Source organism: Trematomus bernacchii, unplaced genomic scaffold, assembly GCF_902827165.1.
Source record: "Trematomus bernacchii unplaced genomic scaffold, fTreBer1.1, whole genome shotgun sequence".
Taxonomy (NCBI): Eukaryota; Metazoa; Chordata; class Actinopteri; order Perciformes; family Nototheniidae; genus Trematomus; species Trematomus bernacchii.
Window position 1 is genome coordinate 379,468 of NW_022987610.1, and position 25,222 is coordinate 404,689.

The 25,222-nt window shown below is 42.0% G+C and overlaps 1 protein-coding gene across 1 annotated transcript in view; it reads right to left on the bottom strand.

Moving 5' to 3' along the window:
* Window positions 1-2,663: 2,663 nt before the first annotated feature.
* fbxw4 (F-box and WD repeat domain containing 4) overlaps window positions 2,664-25,222 on the bottom strand; it is an 80,258-nt gene continuing 57,699 nt past the window's right edge. Inside the window, exons 7-9 of the mRNA XM_034131975.1 lie at window positions 7,157-7,297; window positions 2,967-3,108; window positions 2,664-2,875 (exon numbers count right to left, since the gene is read on the bottom strand). Coding sequence (XP_033987866.1) covers window positions 2,741-2,875; window positions 2,967-3,108; window positions 7,157-7,297 — 418 coding nt within the window. The 3' untranslated portion in view covers window positions 2,664-2,740. The remainder of the gene's footprint in view (window positions 2,876-2,966; window positions 3,109-7,156; window positions 7,298-25,222) is intronic.

Sequence of the window (25,222 nt, forward strand, 5' to 3'; positions counted from 1 at the left end):
TTCCTCTTAAGGAATGCATGGAATCATTTGATTTACTATAGAAATAAAAAACTACCTATCAAATGCAGCTTATCAAACACGTCAGAAATAAATAATTTAATTTAAAAAAGGAGTTCAGTTATTTCCCAAAACAGCATCTTCCTGTAGTTTTTCTAGTTTTGTAGCTTTCTTTAGACCCGAGGAAATAGGGAAGGATTCTTTCTTTTAGCGATTGGTTAACGCTCATTTAAAAATCATCATGTCAAATGTCAAAAAAGGACATAGATAGAACATTAATGTTATATTTGAGCACCCGGTCTCAAAATATTCATCATATTTATACAAAGTGACAAAATACATATCCAGGCATACACATCTTTTTGGACAATTTACACACAAGTGAAACTCACAAGCAACTGAGGTTTTTTTTATGTTATTACAAAAATATGACTGTATTATGCGCTCTCTTTGCTGTCACATTAACAGTAATACATCATACTTGTTTTGAATTTTGGAAATGTGTCCAAATGGATAGAGGGGTTCCAGCATTACAAGCAGTAGGTAAAGAGTGTGACCAGATGAAGCCTCTGCTGCTATGATCAACATCTGATGTTCAGCGGATGAACCCCAGATGGCGCCATTGACAAGTGTTCAGCAGGACTCTCAGTCAGACTCATTGAAACAACACGCTGGTTAAACTAGCAGGAGCAGGACTCAAGTGAGGTGACCCAGTGGGGACAAAGGTAGGCTTAAGGGCCACAGGGGTCATCCTGAATGCTTTTAATAGTTAGTGTGCTGGACAGAAAACAATAAAGAGATTATCCTCTGTTCATAACTAAGGAATATAGCAACATGGAATAGCTCAACATTAAATACGCAGAGAAGATCGTTCTTTTCACAAATGAGATAAGGCTATGAATACAGCAGCCGCAGCAGTTTGATGACGGCTGCCTCCTCATTAAACAACATCCTGTACCATTGTGGAACGGCAGGAGATACCGGGCAGAGTTACTGCTAACACAATAAGCTTTACCAGTGGACGGCAGGTCTTATATACTCGCCCTGGCTACTGATCATCTTTAACAATGAATATCTGGTGTGGAGGATAACTGTGGAGACTTCCCCCACCCTCTATGATTAATTCAAGTATCAGAAGTCCCTGTAGGTCACATCTCCTGCATGGGTGTGCAATGTCTGTACGCACCCTGGCACACCTCTTATGTGGCCCTGCATATTAGCTAATGGAAGACACATGATCCAATATATGCCATTAATGGCAGCAGGGACAGTCACAGAGGACACACACACACACACACACACACACACACACACACACACACACACACACACACACACACACACACACACACACACACACACACACACACACACACACACACACACACACACACACACACACACACACACACACACACACACACACACACACACACACACACACACACACACACACACACACACACACAGTTGTGAAACACCAGGTGCACTGTATGTGTGCCGAGAGGGTCCAGATGTGAGATGATGTAGATTTGATCTGTGTCCATCACATTGATCCTCACATTGTACGGAGTGGATTTAGGGGGTCACACACTCCAATCCCCTTCGGTGTGATCTCAGGTGCAGAGGTCAAATGTATGTCAACCCAAACAGTGTGTTTCCACAGTGATGAGGTGGGTTTGTCAAGAGGCTAATGTGCCTTAATCCCTTCCATAGCTCTGGGTGGATCCAGACAGCCACTTAAAAGAGTTTCCCTCACTGCAACTTATTTACTGGCTCAGCAGACGGTGTGTGATTGTGTGATTTTTATGTGTAGAGCATTTGTGCTCACAGTGCCTTAAGCTAATGGATTAGCCCCTTCCCAGCAGGCACCAGCATGCTCCTCATGTCCTACACATGAAATATGTCCAGCTTACTTTCAGTGTTTGGCTTTATTTTCACAGAGTATAGTATAGAGATTGTATTAGTCCTTTGTTAGCACCGACCTGGATGAAATGCTATTCCAAATCCCATTGATATTTGTAAATGGACATTTGTATTTGTTTGCACTTTTCCGACCACTAATAAAGCTTTACACTACATTTCAACATCCACACACACACACACACACACACACACACACACATACACACACACACACACACACACACACACACACACTCTGTAACTTGTCCAAGGACTGCCAGTCTTCTGATTGGTGGAGCTCTGCCTTAACTCCTGTACTCCTTTTTCCCTGGCCAATGTCCTTAAGAAACTCCAATGACCTGACACAAAGACACACCATGAAGCGGTGTTGAAGGTATAGCATTATGGTTGGGATACCTGCAGTCATTCACACAAACATGGAGGTGGGTAGGTAGAGCAGGGAGAGGCCATCTATTTTCATTTTCCTCTTTTTTTCCTCTATATCTCACAATCAAATACAGGTCTTTTACCAACAGCCTACTTTAAATAGTGTTCTGAATTAGTTAAATAACTAATACATCTTGACCAAGAGGAGGTTATTCTAGTGCTTGTTGATCAGTAGGTACAGCCTCTGCTGTTTCACCCATCCATACAGGCTGATACTGTTTAAGGTTTATATACATTTAAGAGGTCACCATTAAAATCCCACTGACATTTAGACTATTATGAATTATGAACTCATCTTAATAAGCACTTCCTCATGAAATATATCTTGTGAAAAAAGACAGCTTTATTGAACAGATTAATTTAAAATGATGTGTGTGTGTGTGTGTGTGTGTCATCTGATGTAGACATTGTTCTGTCTGAAGTCCAGTGAGTGCAGGGAGGAGGCGAGGGCAGCGTGCAAGTGAGAGCTGCTGAACCTCAGGCAGTACACAGGGCTGCTCACCGGGCGGGAGCTCAGCTGGAAGAACTGCACACAAAAAGGTACATTATAAAAAAACAACAGCAATAAGTGTATTGTGTAACATCTGCTCAGACATTGAGGATTTACCGCAGGTTACCTGCAGACATGCAGCCTGACGTTTGTCCCATAGACGCACCCCCCCGTAGTACGAGGAGCCGCTGGCTATCATGTGATTCCCGTCTGTCTGAAGGCAGTACAGAGCGCTGTCATGAGGCTCCTCCCACTCCATCACACACTTCCTGTTGGGAGCAAGGGGACAGTTTACACACATCACACTTAAAAATATGTCAAAGATATATGTGGAAGGGCTAAGTAGAGCATAAAAATGTAATATCTCTACGACACCAAGTCAAATTCCTCGTACGTGTAAACCTACCTGGTAATAAACCTGTTTCTGATTCTGATTTCCTGGTCTTTTATTGCCAAAGTGTCTTCACAAAGCATGTGCTTTAACCATAACCCGACACATTTGAATAGATAGTTCCATGGCAGAAAAAATGTATTGAACGAAGGGGTCAAATTAAATTGAATCCTGATCCCAAAGACTGACTGAAGTGTGTGAGAAACGGTCACAGTTATTTGAATTCAGTTGTGATTGTTGTGTCACTTTTATTTAAGATGACTAGATTTGATCCAATTTAAGTGTTCTGCATTACATAAGCACCAGGAGTGTGGCTGAGTCTGGGTCGGTTGGAGAAACTATTTTAAAATTATACTAGTCAAAAATGCTGCAGCTGAAAGCACTGAAAATGGAAAATGGAACTTTCAAACCATCAGAGCAGCAATAGATCTACCTGTGGATGTTGTGGAGTTTTGGAGACAGTGAAACTATAGTGTGTGTGTGTGTGTGTGTGTGTGTGTGTGTGTGTGTGTGTGTGTGTGTGTGTGTGTGTGTGTGTGTGTGTGTGTGTGTGTGTGTGTGTGTGTGTGTGTGTGTGTGTGTGTGTGTGCGCGCGCGCTGCTCGAGGCTGGGTGAGTGTCAGAGCAGGGGGACTGTGGTTCAGAGAGGGGAAGTATTTTGGGCATAAGTATTTTCTGCCAATAGACATCGATCCGCCATTAGTGCAGCCTCATCCATAAGTGATGGGAGGGACACCAGGGGCAGGCAGAGGGGCAGCAGAACACACACCCACACCCACCCACCCAACCGACACACACACACACACACACACACCCACCCACCCGACACACACACCCACCCACCCACCCACCCACCCGACACACACACACACCCACCCACCCACCCGACACACACACACACCCACCCACCCACCCACCCCACACACACACACACACACACACACACACACACACACACACACACACACACACACACACACACACACACACACACACACACACACACACACACACACACACACACACACACACACACACACACAGGAAGGTGACTTTATTGTCCTCCTGAAGAGCTGCAGACTGAGGAAGGTGAATTCATTGTATCTGTGTGAATAGAAAGCTGTAACACAGGGTGGCTGTTATCTCGAATATAAAATGGATGGAAACAATCTCAAACAAACCAAGCTAACTGATGTTCAAATAATAAAATGTGTTGGCAATGTCAGAAATGTAAATGACAGACAGATGTATATTTTCTTTTAGCATGTCACTTATTGTTATCATGGTAGCGATCCCTTTAATTTCTCTGGTAGCAACAGTTAGCAGGACCGAACACATTGATATCACAATAAAAAAGGATTGTTTCAATTGGTTCATATAGAGGAGACAATGAATTTTCATATATTTGATCGCAGCATGGGGACATGCAGGATGTGCACTTGTTTTATTGTCACAGTGCATTTCTATTCAGGGGTGAGCCCCGACTTCCAGACTACCTGAACCTCCTGGAAGACGGTTTGGGCGTATGAATTATCGATATCTAAAGAGGGACCCCCCTCTGCCAGCCCTCACCCCAGCCCAACCCCTCTCACAGTCCCCAGAGCAATCTGCCAATCAGATCTAATTTGTCTTACTTCACTGATTCACCCCCTCCAATACAACCTGAAACCTCTCTAACCCCCGCTTTCGACAATAAACGCTGCCTCCCCCAGCGATGGTCAGGACTGCTGCATCAATATGGAGAGCAGGGGGGGGGGGGGGGGGGGGGGGGGTCTGCTGCACGCTGCTAAAGGAACCTGGCATTGTGGCTTTATTATTCAGGGTAAAGCATGAGTAATCATTATTTGCAATTATGATTTATTAGGGCTCACCTTACAAAGGAAATTCTTAATTAGTCATCATTTACAAGAGTTCAACTGTTTTGTGCTTTCACCTCTTTTACTTTTAATACTTTATCTTTTGCAATTACACTCACATTTCACCTACCTACATCAACCACTTTCATGTCTAGAGCATCAGGGACACTTTAGCTGCTTTCAGATCCTACTCCTCAAATACCTCTTGAACCTTTTGCATACAGTACACTGAAAAAACTGACATGTTGACTTTATTTAAAGTGGACCTATCATGCTATATTTAAATGATATGTTGTAGGGCCATACCTATATAAGGTATATTTATACGTTTCTGTTTTCAAAATACCAAACAGATCATGCATTTTAGCCATAGCGCCACCGTCCTGACGTCAGGACAGTGTTCAAATCTGGATCAGTTTTGATCAGATCCGTTGCAGCCCCTTTTTTTAGAGATTTGGGTATGGAGGAAAATAGAGAGGGTTGTGTTTTCTGACACTTGGTGAGTTCCCTGGAACACCGGGGACACATATTCATGTATAAAAGACGTACAAAAGTGCATTTTGCATGATAGGTCCCCTTTAAATGTATTATGTCAACAAATTTCAAATAACTATATCAGGTTGGTTAAAAGCAATACTATTAAGTTGAACCTAATATTTTGGATTTAAACTTGATATTATTGCTTTCAACTAACCTAATACAGTTATGTGAAATCTGTTGACATACATTTAATTAAAGTCAACGTTTCAGTTTTTTCAGTGTAGTTCACATACAAACTGACTGCTCAACTGACTTGTACCCCTCTCCCACCAAAGCAGCTCCAGGGCTAGTTCAGAGCTCCAGAGGCTCCAGAGGCTCCTGGCCCCGAAAACCAGTTATTATCTGGCCCCACTCGACTGCCAGTCAAGCACCAATAATCGAATACGTCACGCTTACGTCGGAGGCTGAACAAAGTGACTACAACGCATCCCCACACTCTCATAAAAGACAAACTTATGTAACGTCAGGCAACACTAACCAGGCTTAGTGTGATTCTGTTTATTTTGACCTTACTTTGACCATCCGTTTGCTGTTATTGATCATTGTGGAGAGCAGGCAGACGTTTTCCTGTTGTATTGTATTTATAGTAGCTATTGGATGGAATCAATACAGATTGTAATGTCCGACTATCTATAAATAGAATCATAATGAAAAATAAACCAGTAAAATGTGCCTGTAGAAAACGGCTTATGCCACAATAGGATAGCAACAAGTAGTCAAGATAGTCAGATTAGCTTCGGTTGCTATGCTAACATCACCCATTTTATACCAGAGAAACGTTCTTACAGCGTTGTGATGCCAAACAGCATCAAATTATACTGAAACACATTCACTTATGGGGGGGGGGATATTTATCAGCTGCTTGTGGGACAGACAGACAGTGAATACTTTCCAGCCGCCGCTGCCGTGAGTTAACGGGAGACTAAACTCTGCCGTGAGTTAACGGTAGACTAAACTCTGCCATGAGTTAACGGGAGACTAAACTCTGCCGTGAGTTAACGGGAGACTAAACTCCGGTGGAAGAGCAGCACTGCAGCGGTCGGTAAATGCCGCTGAACCACATTAATAAACAATGAACCACGGCACTCTGGAGAAAAATATAAGGTTGGAGAAGTCGTTCTTTAATTTAATGGCTTTGTATGATTAAAAGCAACACGATCATCGACCCGAAGAAAAAACAGCGACGTAAATGGTGATGTCATGACGCAGCACCAGTCGGGCACTGAGCAGCGGAAACACAACTGGGGCTAAAAAGAAGAACCAGTTCGGAAACAGAAGAGCACTAGCACAGAGCTAGAACTGTAACTGGTGGAAAAGGGGTATTAGGGGCCTGGTGCTAGTGCTTTTGTGACACCACAATCCCTTTAAATGCTTACACTTGATTGACACATTAAACCTGCTTTAATATTGATGTTTGTGGCTGTAGGATGTGAACTCAGACAGGGTCCTCAGCGGCGCACAGTACAGGGGCTGCATTGTAGGGCTCACTAATGAATAAACAGACCGCAACCCCCTGGGGCCCTGTGCGTACCCTGGGTTCAGTCGCAGGTCCCACAGTCGGATGAAGGTGTCATAGCCGCAGGTGAAGAGCTGCGACGGAGACTCAAACTGCATGTCCAACACCCCGGCACCGCGGCGGAACCCCAGGCCCAGGTTGCCAACACACTGGGCTCTGGTGGATGACAGAGAGGAAAGAGGAGAAATCAATGTCAAATGTTTTTTTGTATTCACATTTTGCAAATATTTCAGAAACAAGTGCGAAAATGTAAAAATAAAATGCTCTATATTCCAATCTTGGGAGGGGAGCGATGTTGTCTTAGGTTAGGAGATAGATATGTCTCCATGATTTTAGTGCTAATCTGTAAATGAAAAACACCTTCCACAAATGCAGAAAGATTTCTAACCTCCCCAAAAATATTTCATTTACAAAATCAATCTGCAAATATACAAAGAAAACATATGAAAAATATCTGTGAATATATTAAATAGATTTACCAGTAAATAAAAAGCGTTAGTAAATGTCAGTCTAACATTTACAACTTTCCATCAGCATTTGTGAACTCATCAATTAATTTGCTGGTCCGAACGCAAATCTACGAGTGTCATTCTTACATGTTTGAATAGTGAGGGCCCAGTAGTTCAAAACTTTTAATCTCAATCAGATCCGATCAGATTTTGTGATCCAGGATCAGACAACTCGGCCAGATTTTGTCCCAGTATTTCAAAGCAATTCAGGATAGGATCACCCTGATCCAGATTCAGACTTTTCAAAATTACTAGATCCTGAATATCAGTGCTTTAATCCTACCGATCTCCATCTATATGAAAAATAATACAAGGAAGACAAGAGACCACATTGCAGAGACATCTATTGTCCGCAATTACTTTTGAAAGGTGATGACAGATGATGGACTTTATTTTGTTGAAGATATTTTTTCTTTAAAGGGGACATATCATGCTATATTTGAACAATATATTGTAGGGCCATACCTATATAAAGTATATAAATATAGTTTTTTGCAGGGGGTTGATTCTGTGAGCTGCAGCTGACCACGCCCCCCTGCAGGAGAGGGGAGCGTGCTTTGAGATCAGCTGCTGGGCTGTCAGAAGAGGGGGAGAAAAAGAGATCTCCGTCTTCCGTGTTTTATTCTTATATATGATTATATAGAGTCATTATTCATTTGTTTTAAAGCTCAATAAATAACAAAGAAGACCTTTGACCGGCACTTTTCTAATTTTGTCCGGAAGATTTAAACTTTAACGGACATCTTGACCGGCGAAAGAAACTGAAACTGAAACTCTGCCGCACGGTCCCCTCGTTCCTTGGAAGAGGCGGAGAGGTGGGTGTTTGTCATCTGCTGGTGGACTAACCGGAGAGAATTACAGTGCTTGCCTCGACGGGGAGGGATTGCATTGAATTAAAGCAGCGGGAGCAAACGCTTGCCTCGGGGAGGGAGAAAGAAAGCCACAGCGGAGAATAAACAGAAGGGTAACCATGGTAACTATGGGCGGGAAGTCTTCTTCGCTGCTTTTGAGGCAGACTACAGCGCCACTTACAGGCCTGGCATATGTACTACAGCGTCTCCAGCGCTTTCGAGCGGCAATGGCCGGCCGTGGCCCAACCCCACATTCCCCTGATAGGTGGAGAGTTGGCCCAATAGCCGTAGCGCCACCGTCCTGACGTCAGGACAGTGTTCAAATCTGGATCAGTTTTTATCAGATCCGTTGCAGCCCCTTTTTTAGAGATTTGGGTATGGAGGAAAATAGAGAGGGTTGTGTTTTCTGACACTTGGTGAGTTCCCTGGAACACCGGGGACACATATTCATGTATAAAAGACGTACAAAAGTGCATTTTGCATGATAGGTCCCCTTTAAATCAGGCTTTAGTTACACCTGAGTAAAATTCAGGGAAAGGTGATTGTCAAGTGCCAACAATCAGGAGAGATATTTGATAGTTGCTGCTTGAGAAGACTAAACATTTATCTGCAGATCCCTATAAAGTATATTCATTACTCGTTATTCTCTACTAATAGTTCATTAAAGACTGTATATAATGGCTATTTTGCATATCCCTTTCAAGATTTCAAGATTTTCTAAGGTTCATTGACATATCATACACAACTAATTCAATAACGTGCTTTAACCACTAGGCGGTGCACACAAGGTACACACAGCCATAATAACTTTGCATTATGAGTGTAGGACACTTGTGTATGTATAACATCTGAAGATGTGTAGTTTTATTCATGTTTTCACATAATTGTAAAGGATATTGCTATATTATTTCACATGTTTTACTTCTAATATCTGATTTGTAAAACATCACAGACAGAAAGGTATATCCGTCATTTAACAGTAAGCTATTGAAATTGTGATTCCATCGATGTGTCTCCCATCACCCAAATCCCCTGACTATTCTCTCAACTCAGTATTTACATTCTTATATTCAAAGAAAATCAGTAATATCTTTAAAAACTACAAGTCCTTTTCTATCAGCTGTGCACCGTTATGGTGTAAATATAACCTATCTACCAATTGGATCAAATATAAAAGTCAGCCGAATTAGTGTTGATACTGCAAGGAGACGTATTGTGTGAAAAGAAATGTAAGATGTTGTTTAATTGTTGTCACGTTTTCAGTTTTGGCGGCAGTTCTTCCTGTTTGTCCAGAAGTCTTCTCATCAGGGCTCTATAAATACAGAACTACTGCAGATATGTCATATTTAATGCAGCCGAACTGTGTATTACAATGCAGTTATGTGATGACCTCCAAAGAGAAAAGCAAGAACACTCGGAATAAAGTATTATTTTATTTTTAATTTTTTTTCCGGATTTCACATCAACAGTAAGTCCGGTTAACTAAAATGTCCGTGCGGAACAATACCCCCAACCCATAGATCCGTGGGTGAATAATGTCAATCACCACATTACACACATCCCTTCACATTTACATTTGAATTTACATTAAAGTATTTCGTGAGGCCTTCTAAAATGTTTTTAAATATAATTAGGGTTGTAGTTGAAGAGTTTGTAAATTGCTTTGCCTGGCAACGTCACGTCCGTTAATTCGACATCCACACCAGTCTATGATCCACACACATGGATTAACATCGATTTAATACATTAATGTAGCCTTTGTTTCTGCTAAAAGAGGTGTCGACCAGCTAGGGCAACAAGAACATCGGCGAAATCAAGTGTGACGATTAAAAAATTAATTAAAAACATCTCATTTTGACAATAAAAACCGACCAATAGGCGCGGTAGACCATTTGCTTGGCACTTCCGGGTATTTCTCCACTGGTTGGGCCATGTTAACAATACTGTGTAACTGTCACGTTTGAAGGGACGAAACCGTGACATATTCACGTCTCCCAGCATGGTAGATCGTCACATGTTCACGTCTTGCCGTGATACCGGGTTGGAAAAGGGTGTTATCTTTACTTAATTATGAATGTTGTTACATCAAGGCTGAAAATTCGTTTTTTTGTATTATATTTCCATTTAATCTTGTGGACGTGCAGATTCCCTGTCCTCCATCAGGGGGTGCTGCAGCACCCTCAGCACCCCTACTTCCCACGGCCCTGACCGTATAGCAGATCCAGAGATCCAGACTCGTCATGCACGAGCATAGCCGCGGGAACTGGGAAGTCATTTTACTTAGGGGGTGCGGCCAAAAGTGGGGAGAGATTTCAACAACAGTAACATGAAGTTTTTCAAATGTACACCATTCGCAGCCCCGCCTCCAGCACCCCTACTTCCCGCGGCTATTGTGCACGAGTCAACAGCAGACTCAGAGATTCGCAAATCCTGACTGCAAAACATACAGACTCGTGCGGACTCAGAGCCGTAACCGTATAGCAGCAGATCCAGAGATCCAGCAGACTCGTCGTCATGCACGAGTCAACAGCAGACTCAGATTCGCCAAATCGCAAAATAACCCTTTTTTTTTGTGATCAACATTTTTTATTAAAGGAGAGGTGTCATGGCCATTTCCACTGATCATAATTCCATTGTTGAGGTCTACTAGAATAGATTTATACTGTGCATTTTTCCAAACTCACATTGGTTTCTCATACAGCATCTCTGTAAACTACGTGTATTCACTGAATTTCACTCTCTGCCTTTAACGGCTCGTTGTAGCTCCAATAGCTCCAGCCCTCCACCCTCCCTGTGAGCACAGTGTGCTCTGATTGGTCGGGACGTTGTGAATCGCGCTGAGCTCCGTGGAGGTGTTGTTTCCTTGTTTAGGATACATAGCGAAACACAGCCACTCATCCTGAGCACACACAAAGTCACTGCCGAAGTAAAAACAATAAGTGTGGCTTGATATTGAGTAAGAAAAAGGTTGATAAACGCTGTGAGAATGGGTCTGCAGAGAGAATTTTGCCGCGATCCCAACTGTCTGTTATCAGCCTGCAGCCAGGGAGGAGAAATCAGCTGAGCTGCCTGCTCCCTGCACACAGATGTGTGTGTGAGGAAGTCCGTGGATTGGTCAATTTGCCATCTCTAGTGCTTGTGTGTCCGGGGCGGGAGATTCATGTGATTGGTTGTTGGTCGAGTTTCAGACAAGCTCACCGGCAAGCTTCAACGCACGCCGCCGTGTGGACGCTGCGTTACTGCATGGATGCTTAAAGAGAACTGGGTTGCGGTCGAATAGTCCAAAAATCAGCTCCTAAGTTCTAACCCTATCGTCTATTCCTTGACCTCAGAGTGAAACGTCATGGGGTTAAGGAATAGTGGATAGGAAAATTCAAAAGGACTTAGGAGAAGAGACTGCGGTACTTTAGAGAATCCGACTGCACTTTCACTATCCGACGTGTTTATGATGCGCCAGCGGAGGTCATAAATGTGCGCCTGCTGCTGTGGGGAAACTATGGAAACTACAGTTTTCTATACAGCGGACTACAACATGGATGTTTAATAAGAACGAGGGACTACTGTAAACTCATCTAGAGACTCTGCACCGTGCTCTGATGCTGTTGTTTTATGCTTTATGAACGGGGACAACAGAGAAACATATTCTTCATGACCAAAGTTGGAATTGAAATAAAAAAGGAAAGTGAAACTTATGCTCGTCACCCTCTCCCTCCGGTCCACATTAATACAAATGATCCCAATACGTATGATTGTATGAAAAGATCTTCAAATCAATACAAATGTATTTATTATAAACGTTAGTCCTTAACATCTATCACTGTGTATATCACCATTCAAACATCTTTTAAAAGTTGAACAAACCCCACACAGCTCAGTAAAGACTGAAATGTTGACTTTATTTGATCATTTCAGTAAAAACTAACGTTCATATTTCTCTTTTTGATTATAATACTGATGAACGTTCAAAACAAAGCACTTTGGCAACTTACCACATACGTTTTAAAAAGCTTAATAAGCACCGTAACTTTCATGATATCATTTCTCGTTCATAATCGGTTGTTTCCGTGAACGGCCGACTGTTGTGTGACGGCAAATGCCGCGGCTGCAAGGCATTGTGGGGCAGCATTTTCTCCTCTCCTTTCGGTTAGGGAGGTCCAGTGGTTCCTAGGCTAAAGGAGGTTATAAAGGAAGTTTCAAACCTCCTTTCCTTTTAATTTAGAGAATTCGAACAGCACTTATCATGGCTGCCACTGAGGGACTTCCGGGTCATTTCACTCCGTTAGGAAGGTTCCTAAGCTAAATGGACTATTCGACCGCAACCCTGGTTACAGCATTGGAGGCGGGGCCTCAGGTCATCCTATAAAAGTTGCTCAGTCGCACTTAAAGCCAAAATGGTTCTCAATACAAATGTACCCGGATCTTCCAGTCATCATTCCTCAAGCCCTGCTCCACCTGTCACGGCAGGTTTCAGCTCAACTCAGATGAGAAAATAACTCAACAGCATCTTACAACTTTTAGGACATCATTATTTGAATAAAGGCTATTCAAGTGTTGATTGAGCTACAAAAAATGATTCGCAGGCATCTCTCCTACAGAGCCCATAAGGCGACATGGACATAAACATTAATTAAAACAAGTTCTCATGTGCATAAGAGACAATTGTTTTGCTTGTACCATGGCCATTTAACCCAACACAAAAAAGAAATAGCACTTTAAGAGCACTAAGAACATAATGTATCTCATGTGTACGACTTCACTTCTTGTGTGCACAACGTAGTAACCAGTGTGCACGGGAGGAATTCAGTGTACAAAATGACAGTAGAGGGATTAATTGGGTTATATCTCAAACTCTGACTCATTATAAGGATATTATAGTGAATGTCTGTATATAACAGCAGTATGCTCTGGCGATGCTTTTCTCAGAGACTGCACATCTGTTTCAGTTTCAGGATGTGAAGAGGATACTATGAGATTCACTGACATGCATAGATCAACGCAGACTGGTTTACAGACTCTCCAGCCTTGTGGATTTATGCTGGAGAGTGTTAATTCCTCGTACGTATGCTGTACACACCGTGAAGCTGATTTGTAATTGTTTATATTTGGCTATATAAATAAAATGTTAATGAATGATTGATTAATTAGTTGTGCATGACGCGCCTGTTATAAGAGCGCTCCGGCACTTAAACAAATAGTACTACACGCCTGGCCAAAATGTCCAAGTTTGAAATATAACAAAATGATTTTATGTACTGTCGTTTCTGTGCAGAAACATAACTCTATCAAATCAACCGGTGTTCTTTTGTGTGCTCTCTCCATAGAAACAGGCCACACCCGTGTGATGTGTGAATTTAAGGTGATTAATGATTATTCAAACTTTTCTAATAAAAACACAATGGATCTCAATACAGAGGTGACTGAATAAAACAAGAATAAGACTGATTTAAAAAAAGTGGAAAGTGGGGTTAGAGTGAAGCACAATTCACCATAGTCCACCTGCAGGACATATGTCTCGGTGCCACCTTAAGGCCATGAAGTGGTATTCCAGGCTAAAGGACACACAGGAACGTCTGCTGGCAATAAAAGGCAGACTGTGTGAACATGTACATGAATAGAATATCACTGCACATCGACAGAACCATCGGACTATTATAACATTTGCAGTGCACAAGCTTACTGTATTATATTATACTGACTCACAACATAAGTAGCTGGAGATAGGAAAGTTAGATGACTGCGTATAGTCCGGTAATCTTAGTGCACCTCACACCTGATGTGTGGCACTTATTCATATCACATCATAAGATAAGATAAGAGGTACTTTATTGATCCAAAATTGGGAAATGTTTGCGTTGCAGCAGCATAAAAAACCACAAAAGGCATTGCACATAAGTAGAAATTAAAGAGTAGAAATAAACAATACTAGAATTTAAACATCTCAAAGTAGAATTAAAGCAGCATTAAAAAGTAGAAAGAATACAGTAGACCGTGAAGATAAAAAAATCTATCAACTCGGACAATAAAACACTGTGGCTTTAGACACAATATAAAGCAGGATATTGTTTACATTAAGAGTGTAGGGAATGGAATATAAAATTAAATATAAATGTAAAATGTACAGTGTGTCCAGCCATCCAAAGAGAAGCTGTGGAGCAGAGAGTTCTCTGCCAGCCAGAGGAGATTTGTTATACAGAGTTATTGCAGTAGGCAGGAATCATATGATATTGGCCGTGCAACATGACAGAGTGCACCTATAGTGCTGCAGACTGTATGGAGTGTTATTTTGCATGTGACATACTTCTATGTACGCAGTGAGTGATCTTTAAGACATGAACAACGTTTTAGAAAAGCACAGGATGAGCAATGAGCTGGTAAGACACACTCACCGGTTATCCAGCAGATTCTAATTAAAAAAAGACAAAACAACACAAGTGTAGTTTAGGACGATTACAAAAGGTGTTATCTTATCTCTGTAAAACTAAGATGAAGGGAAACCCGTGGGAGAATCCCAAAAAAGAGCATTGTAAAGAGCGACCAGAAGGCCGGAGAGTCTGTACGCATCGCGGACAACAGTGCCATGCTGTGGCCAATAGCAGCGCTCCATTCACAGCTGTCAGTCAAAACAGAGATTTTTGATTTGACCACTACATTGAGAGGGATGATAACGGATCTGAAAACCGTGAATGACGCAGTGATAACAACGTTTAAAATCCCTAGACTCACAAAGCCAAACTTTGAAAGAGCTAGCCGAAGCCAGCACTGTTCTGTTGTGTGAATTCATTGAAACTCACGCACTGTACTACTCCTTGCTCATTCTGGTTGAATGCAAACTGCATTTCGTATTACTCTGTGCAATGACAATACAGTTGAATCTAATCTAATATAGAGGCTCATCAGTTATGCTGCAGGAGCTGGATAGTGAAGTCAAGATCTAGATTTGAACTGTTGTACCCGGCTACGGTGTCCCAGCGGCTCAGAGAGGTTCTTTAGGGATCTGTTCTTCCTGATCTTTGAAAATGCCACTATGTTGGTTTTAACCTCAATCATGTAGGTACTTTAAAGTCTTATTTTTGGTCTAATATTAGAGATAACTCTCCTGTGATTGATTGTTTGGTTGCCTCTGTGTTACAGAGCCGGTGAGTGTGGAACAGTGTGTGTGTGTGTGTGTGTGTGTGTGTGTGTGTGTGTGTGTGTGTGTGTGTGTGTGTGTGTGTGTGTGTGTGTGTGTGTGTGTGTGTGTGTGTGTAGCACCAGGCTCTTGTGATCACAGCCTCCTGAGTATTGCAGAATAACTGTCTCTTTGTTGCACTTTAATACCCTCCATGACCGTGACTGTGTGCGACTCTCGAACGTTTGATACCTGCTCCGTAGCAACCATTTAAAGGGGGTGGCTGGCCTTGGCGACCAAGTAGCCCTGTGCATGGACTCGTGCCCACCCCCCCACCCCACCAAGCCTGGGGCTCAATCTGCAGGCTGGGTCTGGTAATCCCCCAGCCTTACCCCAGGGGGCCTTCTTATTGGACCAGGGCTTTCCCCACAGGGCACCTTATTGGGTGAGAGCTTTCTCATTGCCAGGGTCTCATGACTAAGCCCAGGCCAATGGGGAGTCAGTGATGAGGCTGAGTTGGTGTCTGTGTGGGGTAGTAACCCCTCATTTTCACCTTACCACTAAAACCAAGGAGCTTAGCACATGTCAAACAAAAAGGAACGCATTCAAGCCAAAGGGATACGAGCCTGTTCATTCATTACTAAATAATGATGTCTCCAACGCAGCACGAGCACTCGGACTGAAGAGAGATCATCAATTCATAACATTACTCTCTGAAGTCCTTCAAAAAACACGAGGACAATGTGATGCTGCTCTGAAAAAATTGTCCCAAATACATACAAACCCCTAAATGTGAAAGAAAAATAAAGCTTCCATAAAAAGGACCTGACATCTGCACAGGGATCTTAAAGCCATAATAGGACTTTGCGATGAGCGGCTGCATGGAGCTAAACAGCAGGGACTCTCAAATTGGTAGGTCACGAGCTTTATGGGCCGTGTGATTACAGGATGCCGGCATGAGCATGTCATCTGTAAGAAAGAGTGGATCTGTCAGAGCGGCGGAACAGCGCTCTGATCTGAGCATCCTTTCTCCTGGCTGTCTGCCTCCAGTATGTTCTCTACCTGGAGCTGTCACATGGCTGATCCTCAGAGGGGAAGTACTCAGAACACAATGTTACTCAGTATTATACTCAGTGTTACACTCAGTGTTACACTCACTGTTACACTCACTGTTACACTCACTGTTACTCACTGTTACTCACTGTTACTCACTGTTACTCTCACTGTTACTCACTGTTACTCACTGTTACTCACTGTTACTCACTGTTACTCTCACTGTTACTCACTGTTACACTCACTGTTACTCACTGTTCCACTCACTGTTACTCACTGTTACTTACTGTTCCACTCACTGTTACTCACTGTTACACTCACTGTTCCACTCACTGTTACTCACTGTTACACACTGTTACTCACTGTTACTCACTGTTACACTTACTGTTACACTCATTGTTACTCACTGTTACACTCATTGTTACTCACTGTTACACTCACTGTTACACTCACTGTTACTCTCACTGTTACACTCACTGTTACTCACTGTTACACTCACTGTTACTCACTGTTACACTCACTGTTACTCACTGTTACACTCACTGTTCCACTCACTGTTACTCACTGTTACACTCACTGTTACACTCACTGTTACTCACTGTTACACACTGTTACTCACTGTTACACTCACTATTACACTCACTGTTACACTCACTATTACACTCACTGTTACACTCACTGTTACACTCATTGTTACACTCATTGTTACTCACTTATGCTCATTGTTACACTCACTGTTACTTACAGTTACACTCACTGTTACACTCACTTATGCTCATTGTTACACTCATTGTTACTCACTGTTACTCACTTATGCTCACCGTTACACTCATTGTTACTTACTTATGCTAATTGTTACAGTCACTGTTACTCACTATTACACTCACTGTTACACTCACTGTTACTCACTGTTACTCACTGTTACACTCACTGTTATACTCACTGTTACACTCACTGTTACACTCACTGTTACTCACTGTTACTCACTGTTACACTCATTGTTACTCACTGTTACACTCCCCAGCTAGAAGGGAACGTTCTCACAACTTTGGCTAACGTTACCTACAGGTTCTAATAATGTTTTAAAGAAACGTTTTAATCTGATGTTCAAAGAACCTTTTGAGGATGTTTATTATTTCAAATAATGTTCCTATAAGGTTTAAGGTTAACTAAGACATAACGTTTTAACTGCAACATTCAGAGGATGTTTTGAGGATGTTATTGAGGTAACACAGTACAGATGTTCTTTTATAAAACATTCCCTCAATGTTACATGATAACAAAAGAAGAACATTTTCAAAGCAACATTCAGAAAATGTTTTCAGGATGTTATTGAGGCCTGAGATGACAGAACGTTTTTTATAAAACGTTCCTTTAATGTGATATGTTAACAAAGGTGGAACGTTTTTCCTGCAACATTCTAAGGATGTTTTTTGGACGTTGTTGGGGTAACATATTATAGATGTTCTTTTATAAAACATTCCCTCAATGTTACATGATAACAAAAAAGAACATTTTCAAAGCAACATTCGGATAACGTTTTCAGGAGGTTATTCTTTTTTTGTAAAACGTTCCTGTGATGGCAAATATGAACACGGTCATGGTCAACGTCAGATTTATTTGTAGAGCGCTTTAAAAAACAAACGTGTTGCTTTTGTTTGAAAAGGATGTTTTAAAAAATCTGATGTCACCATATTTTCCTTTTGAAAAAAACAAACAAGCACGTAATTCATGATAAGCTGTAAGCAGATATTGCATGTTTGCGGTGGCATGTGTGAGTTCCCAGCTAGACATTTTGGTTCTAAAAACATTCTGAGAATGTTACCATTCATTGTTCTAGGAATGTTTTCAGCGGGAAGTTTTAGTTTGGTTCCCAGAATGTTCTTCTGAAAGGTAGGATAACGTTCTTTAAAAACATTCTTGAAATGTTTGGTGATAACCTTCTTAAGATGTTTGGTGATAACCTTCTTAAGATGTTTGGTGATAACCTTCTTAAGATGTTTTTGATAACATTGTTCGAACATTATGCCCTACTATTCTTAAAACGTTTTCAGCGGGACGTTTTACTTTGGTTCCCAGAATGTTCTTCTGAAAGGTAGGATAACGTTCTCTAAAAACATTCTTAACATTTTTGGTGATAACTTTCTTAAGATGTTTGAGCGCATTGAGACAATGAATAGGACGTATAAAAACGAATTTGCTTGCCAATATTCACTCACATGCACTTATAATCACACTAAGGTATGTAGGCCCACAGTATTCATAATATCATATGTGTAAAATATCAGAAAATAATCACACTTTTTTCTGACTATAAAGGTTGTGTCTCGTATGTAGGCTCTAACTGTTAGATAAGCTATCTGGCCGTGTGTGGTTTGTGAGGGCTGCGTATAAACAGTGTCCGCTGTTTATGCATAGTGGATACAAATCGTTATTGCACCCTTTAGATTTGAGACCGACAGACATATAGAAGAACGGATCGACTGTCACTGCCCGTCCCTGCCCGTCCCTGAAACCCCTGTTAATGTTTGTACAGTGTGTGTTTGTTTCTACTGTGTGTCTCTCTCTCTCCCCTCCAGTACATGTGACACCGACAGTGACTTGTACTAGCTGCTGGTCGCATTTAAAACAAAAAAAAACTTCTGATAAATCGGAACGACAAAGCACGTTATCCTACTCTAAAATAATAACATTCTGGCAACATAAACAAATCTAACTTGCAGCTGAAAACGTTTTAAGAATAGTAGGGCATAATGTTCTAACAATGTTATCAAAAACATTTAAAAAAGGTTATTACCAAGCATTTTAAGAATGTTTTTAGAGAACGTCCCTTCTCAGAATGTTTTTAGAACCAAAAATGTCTAGCTGGGTCACTGTTACACTCACTGTTGCAGGCAGTGGAAGTGCTGCATGTGGACTATGCTAGAAGTAGGGCTGTATTACTTATGTAGCTAATGGTATCAAAAAGCATTTCACCTAGCCTAGCTTTAAAAACATGCAGAGGAATAAAATTGCTCAGTTTCAATTTTAGCTGAAGATTGTTCCAAGCAAGTGGAGCTGCGCACATAAAAGCTGTCTTACCTAAGACAGTCCTTGCTCTTGGCACATCTAACAATACTACATCATGCGATCTCAGACAATAGCTGCTTGCAACTCTCTGTGTTATCAGTGAACAAATGTAATACGGGAGTTTACCCAACATAGCTTTATAAATAAGCGTGTACCAATGACTAAGCCTCCGTACAGTAAGTGATGGCAAACCTGCCTTGGTATACAGGGTACAGTGATGTGTAAGTGCTTTACAATTAGTGACAAATCTCAGTGCACTGTGATAGGCGGCATCTAACTTGTTCAGGCAATGGGCAGGTGCATTCATATAGACCAGATCACCATAGTCCAGCACAGGTCAAAAGGTCACAGAGCCTTTTCCTGGCCTCAAGCGAGAAACAGGACTTGTTCCTGTAGAAGAAACCTAGCCTAACCCCTAGATTCCACCGGGTCCGTCTGCGGCGCGTTACGGACGCGTTCCAGAAGCGTCCCAGAAGCGGCTCGGCGCAGGGCTTTTCTAAAATTAGGATCGAATCCTATTTTTGTCGCGGCGCAGCCGTAACGTAAGGTCGGGCAGGCAGGAAGTGGAACGTTCAGAGCTATATAGACCTATATATATACACACACACAAACTAATTTTGCAGACCCTATCCCTCCGTAGTCTTTCAAGTAGGAGGAGAAATGCCAGCGTTCTCCTCCGGTTTACAGGCACTGTGTAAATTATATATATAGAATAATTATGATGATGAATGCATTTTTTTTACCACTAAAATACAGCAACACATCTTTGATTCATGTCGTTTATAACTGGAATATTACAGTTATTATTAACTTTGTCTGTACAAAGTAGCCTGTCCAGGAAATATGCCCAAATCAACAAAAACTGCGAGCCGGCAGGCAAGACGCTCCGCTTCTGAAATGCTTCTGAAACGCGCCTGGTAGGGTATGACGCCGGAGGAGGCCGGACCAAAACCGCGGCGCAGCCGTAATGCGGCGCAGGCGGACCCGGTGGAATCTAGGGGTAACCCTCAGCTTTTTAAGCAGGTTATTGACCTGAAGTTTAAAAGTGAGACAATCATCAAGCCAGATACAAGGTATTTGTAACAGGCAACCACTTCAAGTGTTATTCCTTGCGCAGATACAATATCTAAAACAGGCTCTGGTGTCTTTTTAGCTTTAGAAAAGAGCATTACCTTGGTTTTATCAACATTTAAAAGAAGCTTAAGCTCAGAGAGCTGAGTCTGAATGTTAAAAACAGCCTGTAATTTAACAACAGCCTCCTTAATGGAGGGACCTGCACAGTACATCACGGTATCATCAAAAATGTAAGGTTGCTCCATCGACATTTTCACCTAAACTGTTGATATAGATGGAGAATAAAAGTGGACCTAAAACAGAACCTTGAGGAACACCATTAGCAATGTTCAACCACTCAGAAATGAGCCCATCAAAGTGAACACATTGGGACCTTTCAGAGAGGTAGTTCTCAAACCACCCCACTGCATGGCTGGATATGCCAATACTGAGTAGCCTCTGCTTTAAGATGTGATGATCAACGGTATCAAACGCTTTGGAAAGGTCAATAAATAGAGCTGCACAGCTCTGCTTATTATCTAAAATACTCGTAATGTCATTCACCACTTTCATTGTGGCAGTGATGGTGCTATGTTGCTTTCTGAAGCCTGACTGATGTTTAGACAGGATATCATTTTTACATAAAAACTCCTTTACTTGTTCACTCAGCATGTCGTTGTGTCCCTGGGCAAGACACTTCATCCCAAATTGCTACTGTGGGGATTGCCCACAGTATTGAGTATGTAAGTCGCTTTGGATAAAAGTATGGTGGCCCTGTCCGATATAGTGCCAGATGCTGTGGTAAGGCAAGGAGGTAGCTCATTTCGGATCTCACCGGTGGATATCGATTTTATGGCTTTCCAAAATTTCCTAGGATTATTTAGGTTTTCTGTGGTAACTGACAGATAATACTTCGACTTAGCACTTTTGACCTGTGAAGTGAAGCTATTCCTTAGCTGCCTAAAACGCAGCCATTCTACCTCTGAGCCTGATTTCCTAGCCTTTGCCCAGGCCTTGTTTCTCTCATGTAGGAGACTAGACAGTTCAGCAGAAAACCAAGGATTATCTCGTCCCTTCACTCTACATTTACGCAGGGGTGCATGTCTATCAATGATCTCCATAAAACCAAGATAAAAATAAGACCATGCAGTTTCAACATCATCACACAGATCAATTTTTCCCCAATCAAACCCAAACAGATCGTGAACAAAACCCTGCTCCACAAAATGTTTTATGTCTCTCTTAATGATAATACGAGGTTTAACCTTTTGGACCTTAGTGTCTCTAATTGTGGCTACAACACAGTGGTCACTCAGATCATTTGCAAATACTCCCACAGATGGGTATTTATAGGGAACATTAGTTAGAATGAGATCAATTAGGGAGGATTTATTAGGGGACTTAATGTTAGGGCGAGTAGGACTGTCAACAATCTGAGTTACATTCAGAGAGATACAAAGGTTTTTAAAATCCTCTGATACTGCAGTTAACCAGTCCCAGTTAAAATCTCCAAGTAGCACTATTTCCTTGTAGTCAAGTTGCGATAAAATATTTGCTAGCGAAGACAAGGAGTCCTTGACAGCTGAGGGAGGTCTGTAACAGCCCACCACCATGACCTGTTGACCCTTTGCCACTTCTATATTTAAGGCTAAAAATTCGAATTGCTTAATGATAGATTTGGAAACAACTTTATTATCACTCAGGACTTTTTGTCACAGTGTTGCCCGTCATGTGTAGCAGTCGCAGGAACATAGAGCGCAGTTAAATCAGTGTTAAAGTGTGTTAAATCAGACTTTAGTTCCACCTGGAGTAAATCCACAAGCTACCCTGCAGTATACAAAGTCATTCAAACTAGCTGCACCTTTACCAGCTTTGAGAACACTTTCATGATCAATCATTATAAAACATATCATATATATTATTCTGAAATGGACCAATCTGCATAATGACTACTTTTACTGTCGCTACTTTAACTATATTTTGATGATAATACTTTTATACTTTTACTTGAGGAACATTTTGAATGCAGGACTTTTACTTGTAACAGAGTATTCCTACACTCTGGTACTTCTACTTTTACTCAAGTACCAGATCTGAGTACTCCTACCACCTCTGAAAATGACTGATATTTCTTATATTCTCATGCCCCTTTTCCACAAACCGGTTCCAGAGCCAGTTCTGGGCTAGAGCCTGATTAAGCTCTGGTTCTTCCTGTTTCCACCACAGCGGAGCTGGCTCTAAGCAACGAAAACCGGTTCTTAGCCGGCCCCACTCGGCCGGCCGGCAAGAACCGAGAACCAATACTTCACGCTTACGTCGGAGGGTGGGATTAACCCGATCAACAACAACAAAATGCCGCAAATTCTGTTCAGCAACACACACAACTACGAACCAGGATGGATGCCAGTAAATGTAAGCAGCAGTGGACCGCTGAAGAGACAAATGACCTCCTCTGGCTTTGGTCAACGCAAGAGGTACAGAGGACGTTGGACGACACAACGCGGCCTAAAGCTATTTTTGGCCAACTCCCGCTGGATACCACCAGACACTGGAGCAAATAAGCAACAAGCTAGAAAAACTCAAGATAGACTACCGGGATCATTGTTGTTGTTGTCGATATGAGGGATTTTCGCACCGTGTGGGTGTCATAAGAAGGCACGTAAACGTTTACGTGATGACGCAAACGATGACGCAATGACGCAGCTTCACTCGAGCTCCACTCGAGCTCCACTCGGGCTCTGAGCGGTGGAAACACAAGTGGTGCTATAGAGAAGAACCGGTTCAGCACCAGAAAAGCAAAATAACGGTTCTTGAACCGGATCCGGTTTGGTGGAAAAGGGGCATTAGAGACACAGAGCTTTTAATTCTGGGTTAAAAATGCTAAAAATGTGACTAGCTGCTGTTTAAAAATCGTATGGACATCCCATAGTGTCAGGGTCATGGTCAGGAGTGTGTACTACACCCACACCTTCCTCACAGGTGGGGCTCACTTTCACCTTCACCTGCACAAAAAGTGGTAAAGACAATACATTGTTGATTATGTTGTGTTTCCCCTCCACACAGACTTAGATTTAGCAATATTACAGTTTCCCCGCCAAATCCCAGTGACTTTACCGATAATTAGTTATAGGACATTAATAACCATACAGTAGGCACACTAAACGTTATTAATACTCTCATGCCTACTAAATGAAATAAGATGCAGAAGTCAGATACCACCTTAATAAACACATCATGAAGCAGTGTATCCTGAGAAGTTGCACTTGTTCATTTTGGATGTAATCACACAGTAACCAGAAGAGAAACACCCTACAGAGAGACTACTCGTGACTAATGAGAGCACCCTATAAAACGATTGTAAAATGTAAATCACAGAATCATTTGCAGTTTGGACCGCAGTGTAAGCTGTGTAGGTCGGGGGGGGGGGGGGGGCTTACTGATTGTTATGAAGGGGCTGCAGGCTGTGTGACATGCAGAGTCTAAGTCCTGATTTAAGCCTGTCTGCTCTCACTGCAGGAGTCAGGTTGGCTTTAGGGGCCACACACACACAGGTTGTGAAAGGATTCATTAATGAATTGACAATGTAGAAAAAAAGAAATAGAAGAAGCTAGGGGCATTAACCTTTAGTGTGGGGGCAGCCAAAGAAAAGCAGTGTGTGTGTTTGTGTGACACAAGAGGCTGGAGGCTGAGCTCTGACTGGGAAACAGGCCCTCTCGTCAAAAGCCTCAGACAGGTAGAGAAAAGAAGCCCTGCTGAGGTTTTTACTGGTAAAACAAACACACACACCTCTGCAGCCGGCAGCGGGAGTGTGAGTGCAGAGTGGGCTGATCAACAAGGACCACCTTCAAATGTCACATACATGCGTGCACTGGAAAGACAATACTGCTGCAATTTGTATAACAGAGTGTCCAGCCCTGCGCAGACATTTCACTCAGTTCTTTCAGTGTGAGGAATGTAAGGAATCCTAGCCTGGCTGTTTGATTGTCCCTTTTTTAAGGAACAGAGGGGAGTGAGGGTCTGAGTCCGTCTCTTTGATGCTTCCCCCTCTGTGTTTAGCCATGAGCCAAGACACTGGGAAAAGTTGGGGTGCTGCTCCAATGGCGCTGCCCTGTGGGACCCCCCTCTATATGGCTGATCATAGGACCTCTTTGTGCCGCCAAGATGAAAAAAGACAGAATTAATTGCAACAGACGCAAAGAGAAAGTGTTGGAATGAAAGGTGCCAACCAGAGACGAAATGCAGGTGCAAGTGTAGAATAAAGACGGTTAGAGTAAATACTAATGAACAATGTCCAAAAGTTTCCAATAGAAATTTGACGAAACAATACTATGAAAATAATAGACATTTTGATAAGAAAGCTAATATTATAATAATTTCAACAACAAAAAAAGTGACAAAAATGTATTGTTGTTTATTACACGGCTTAGTTGAATACTGA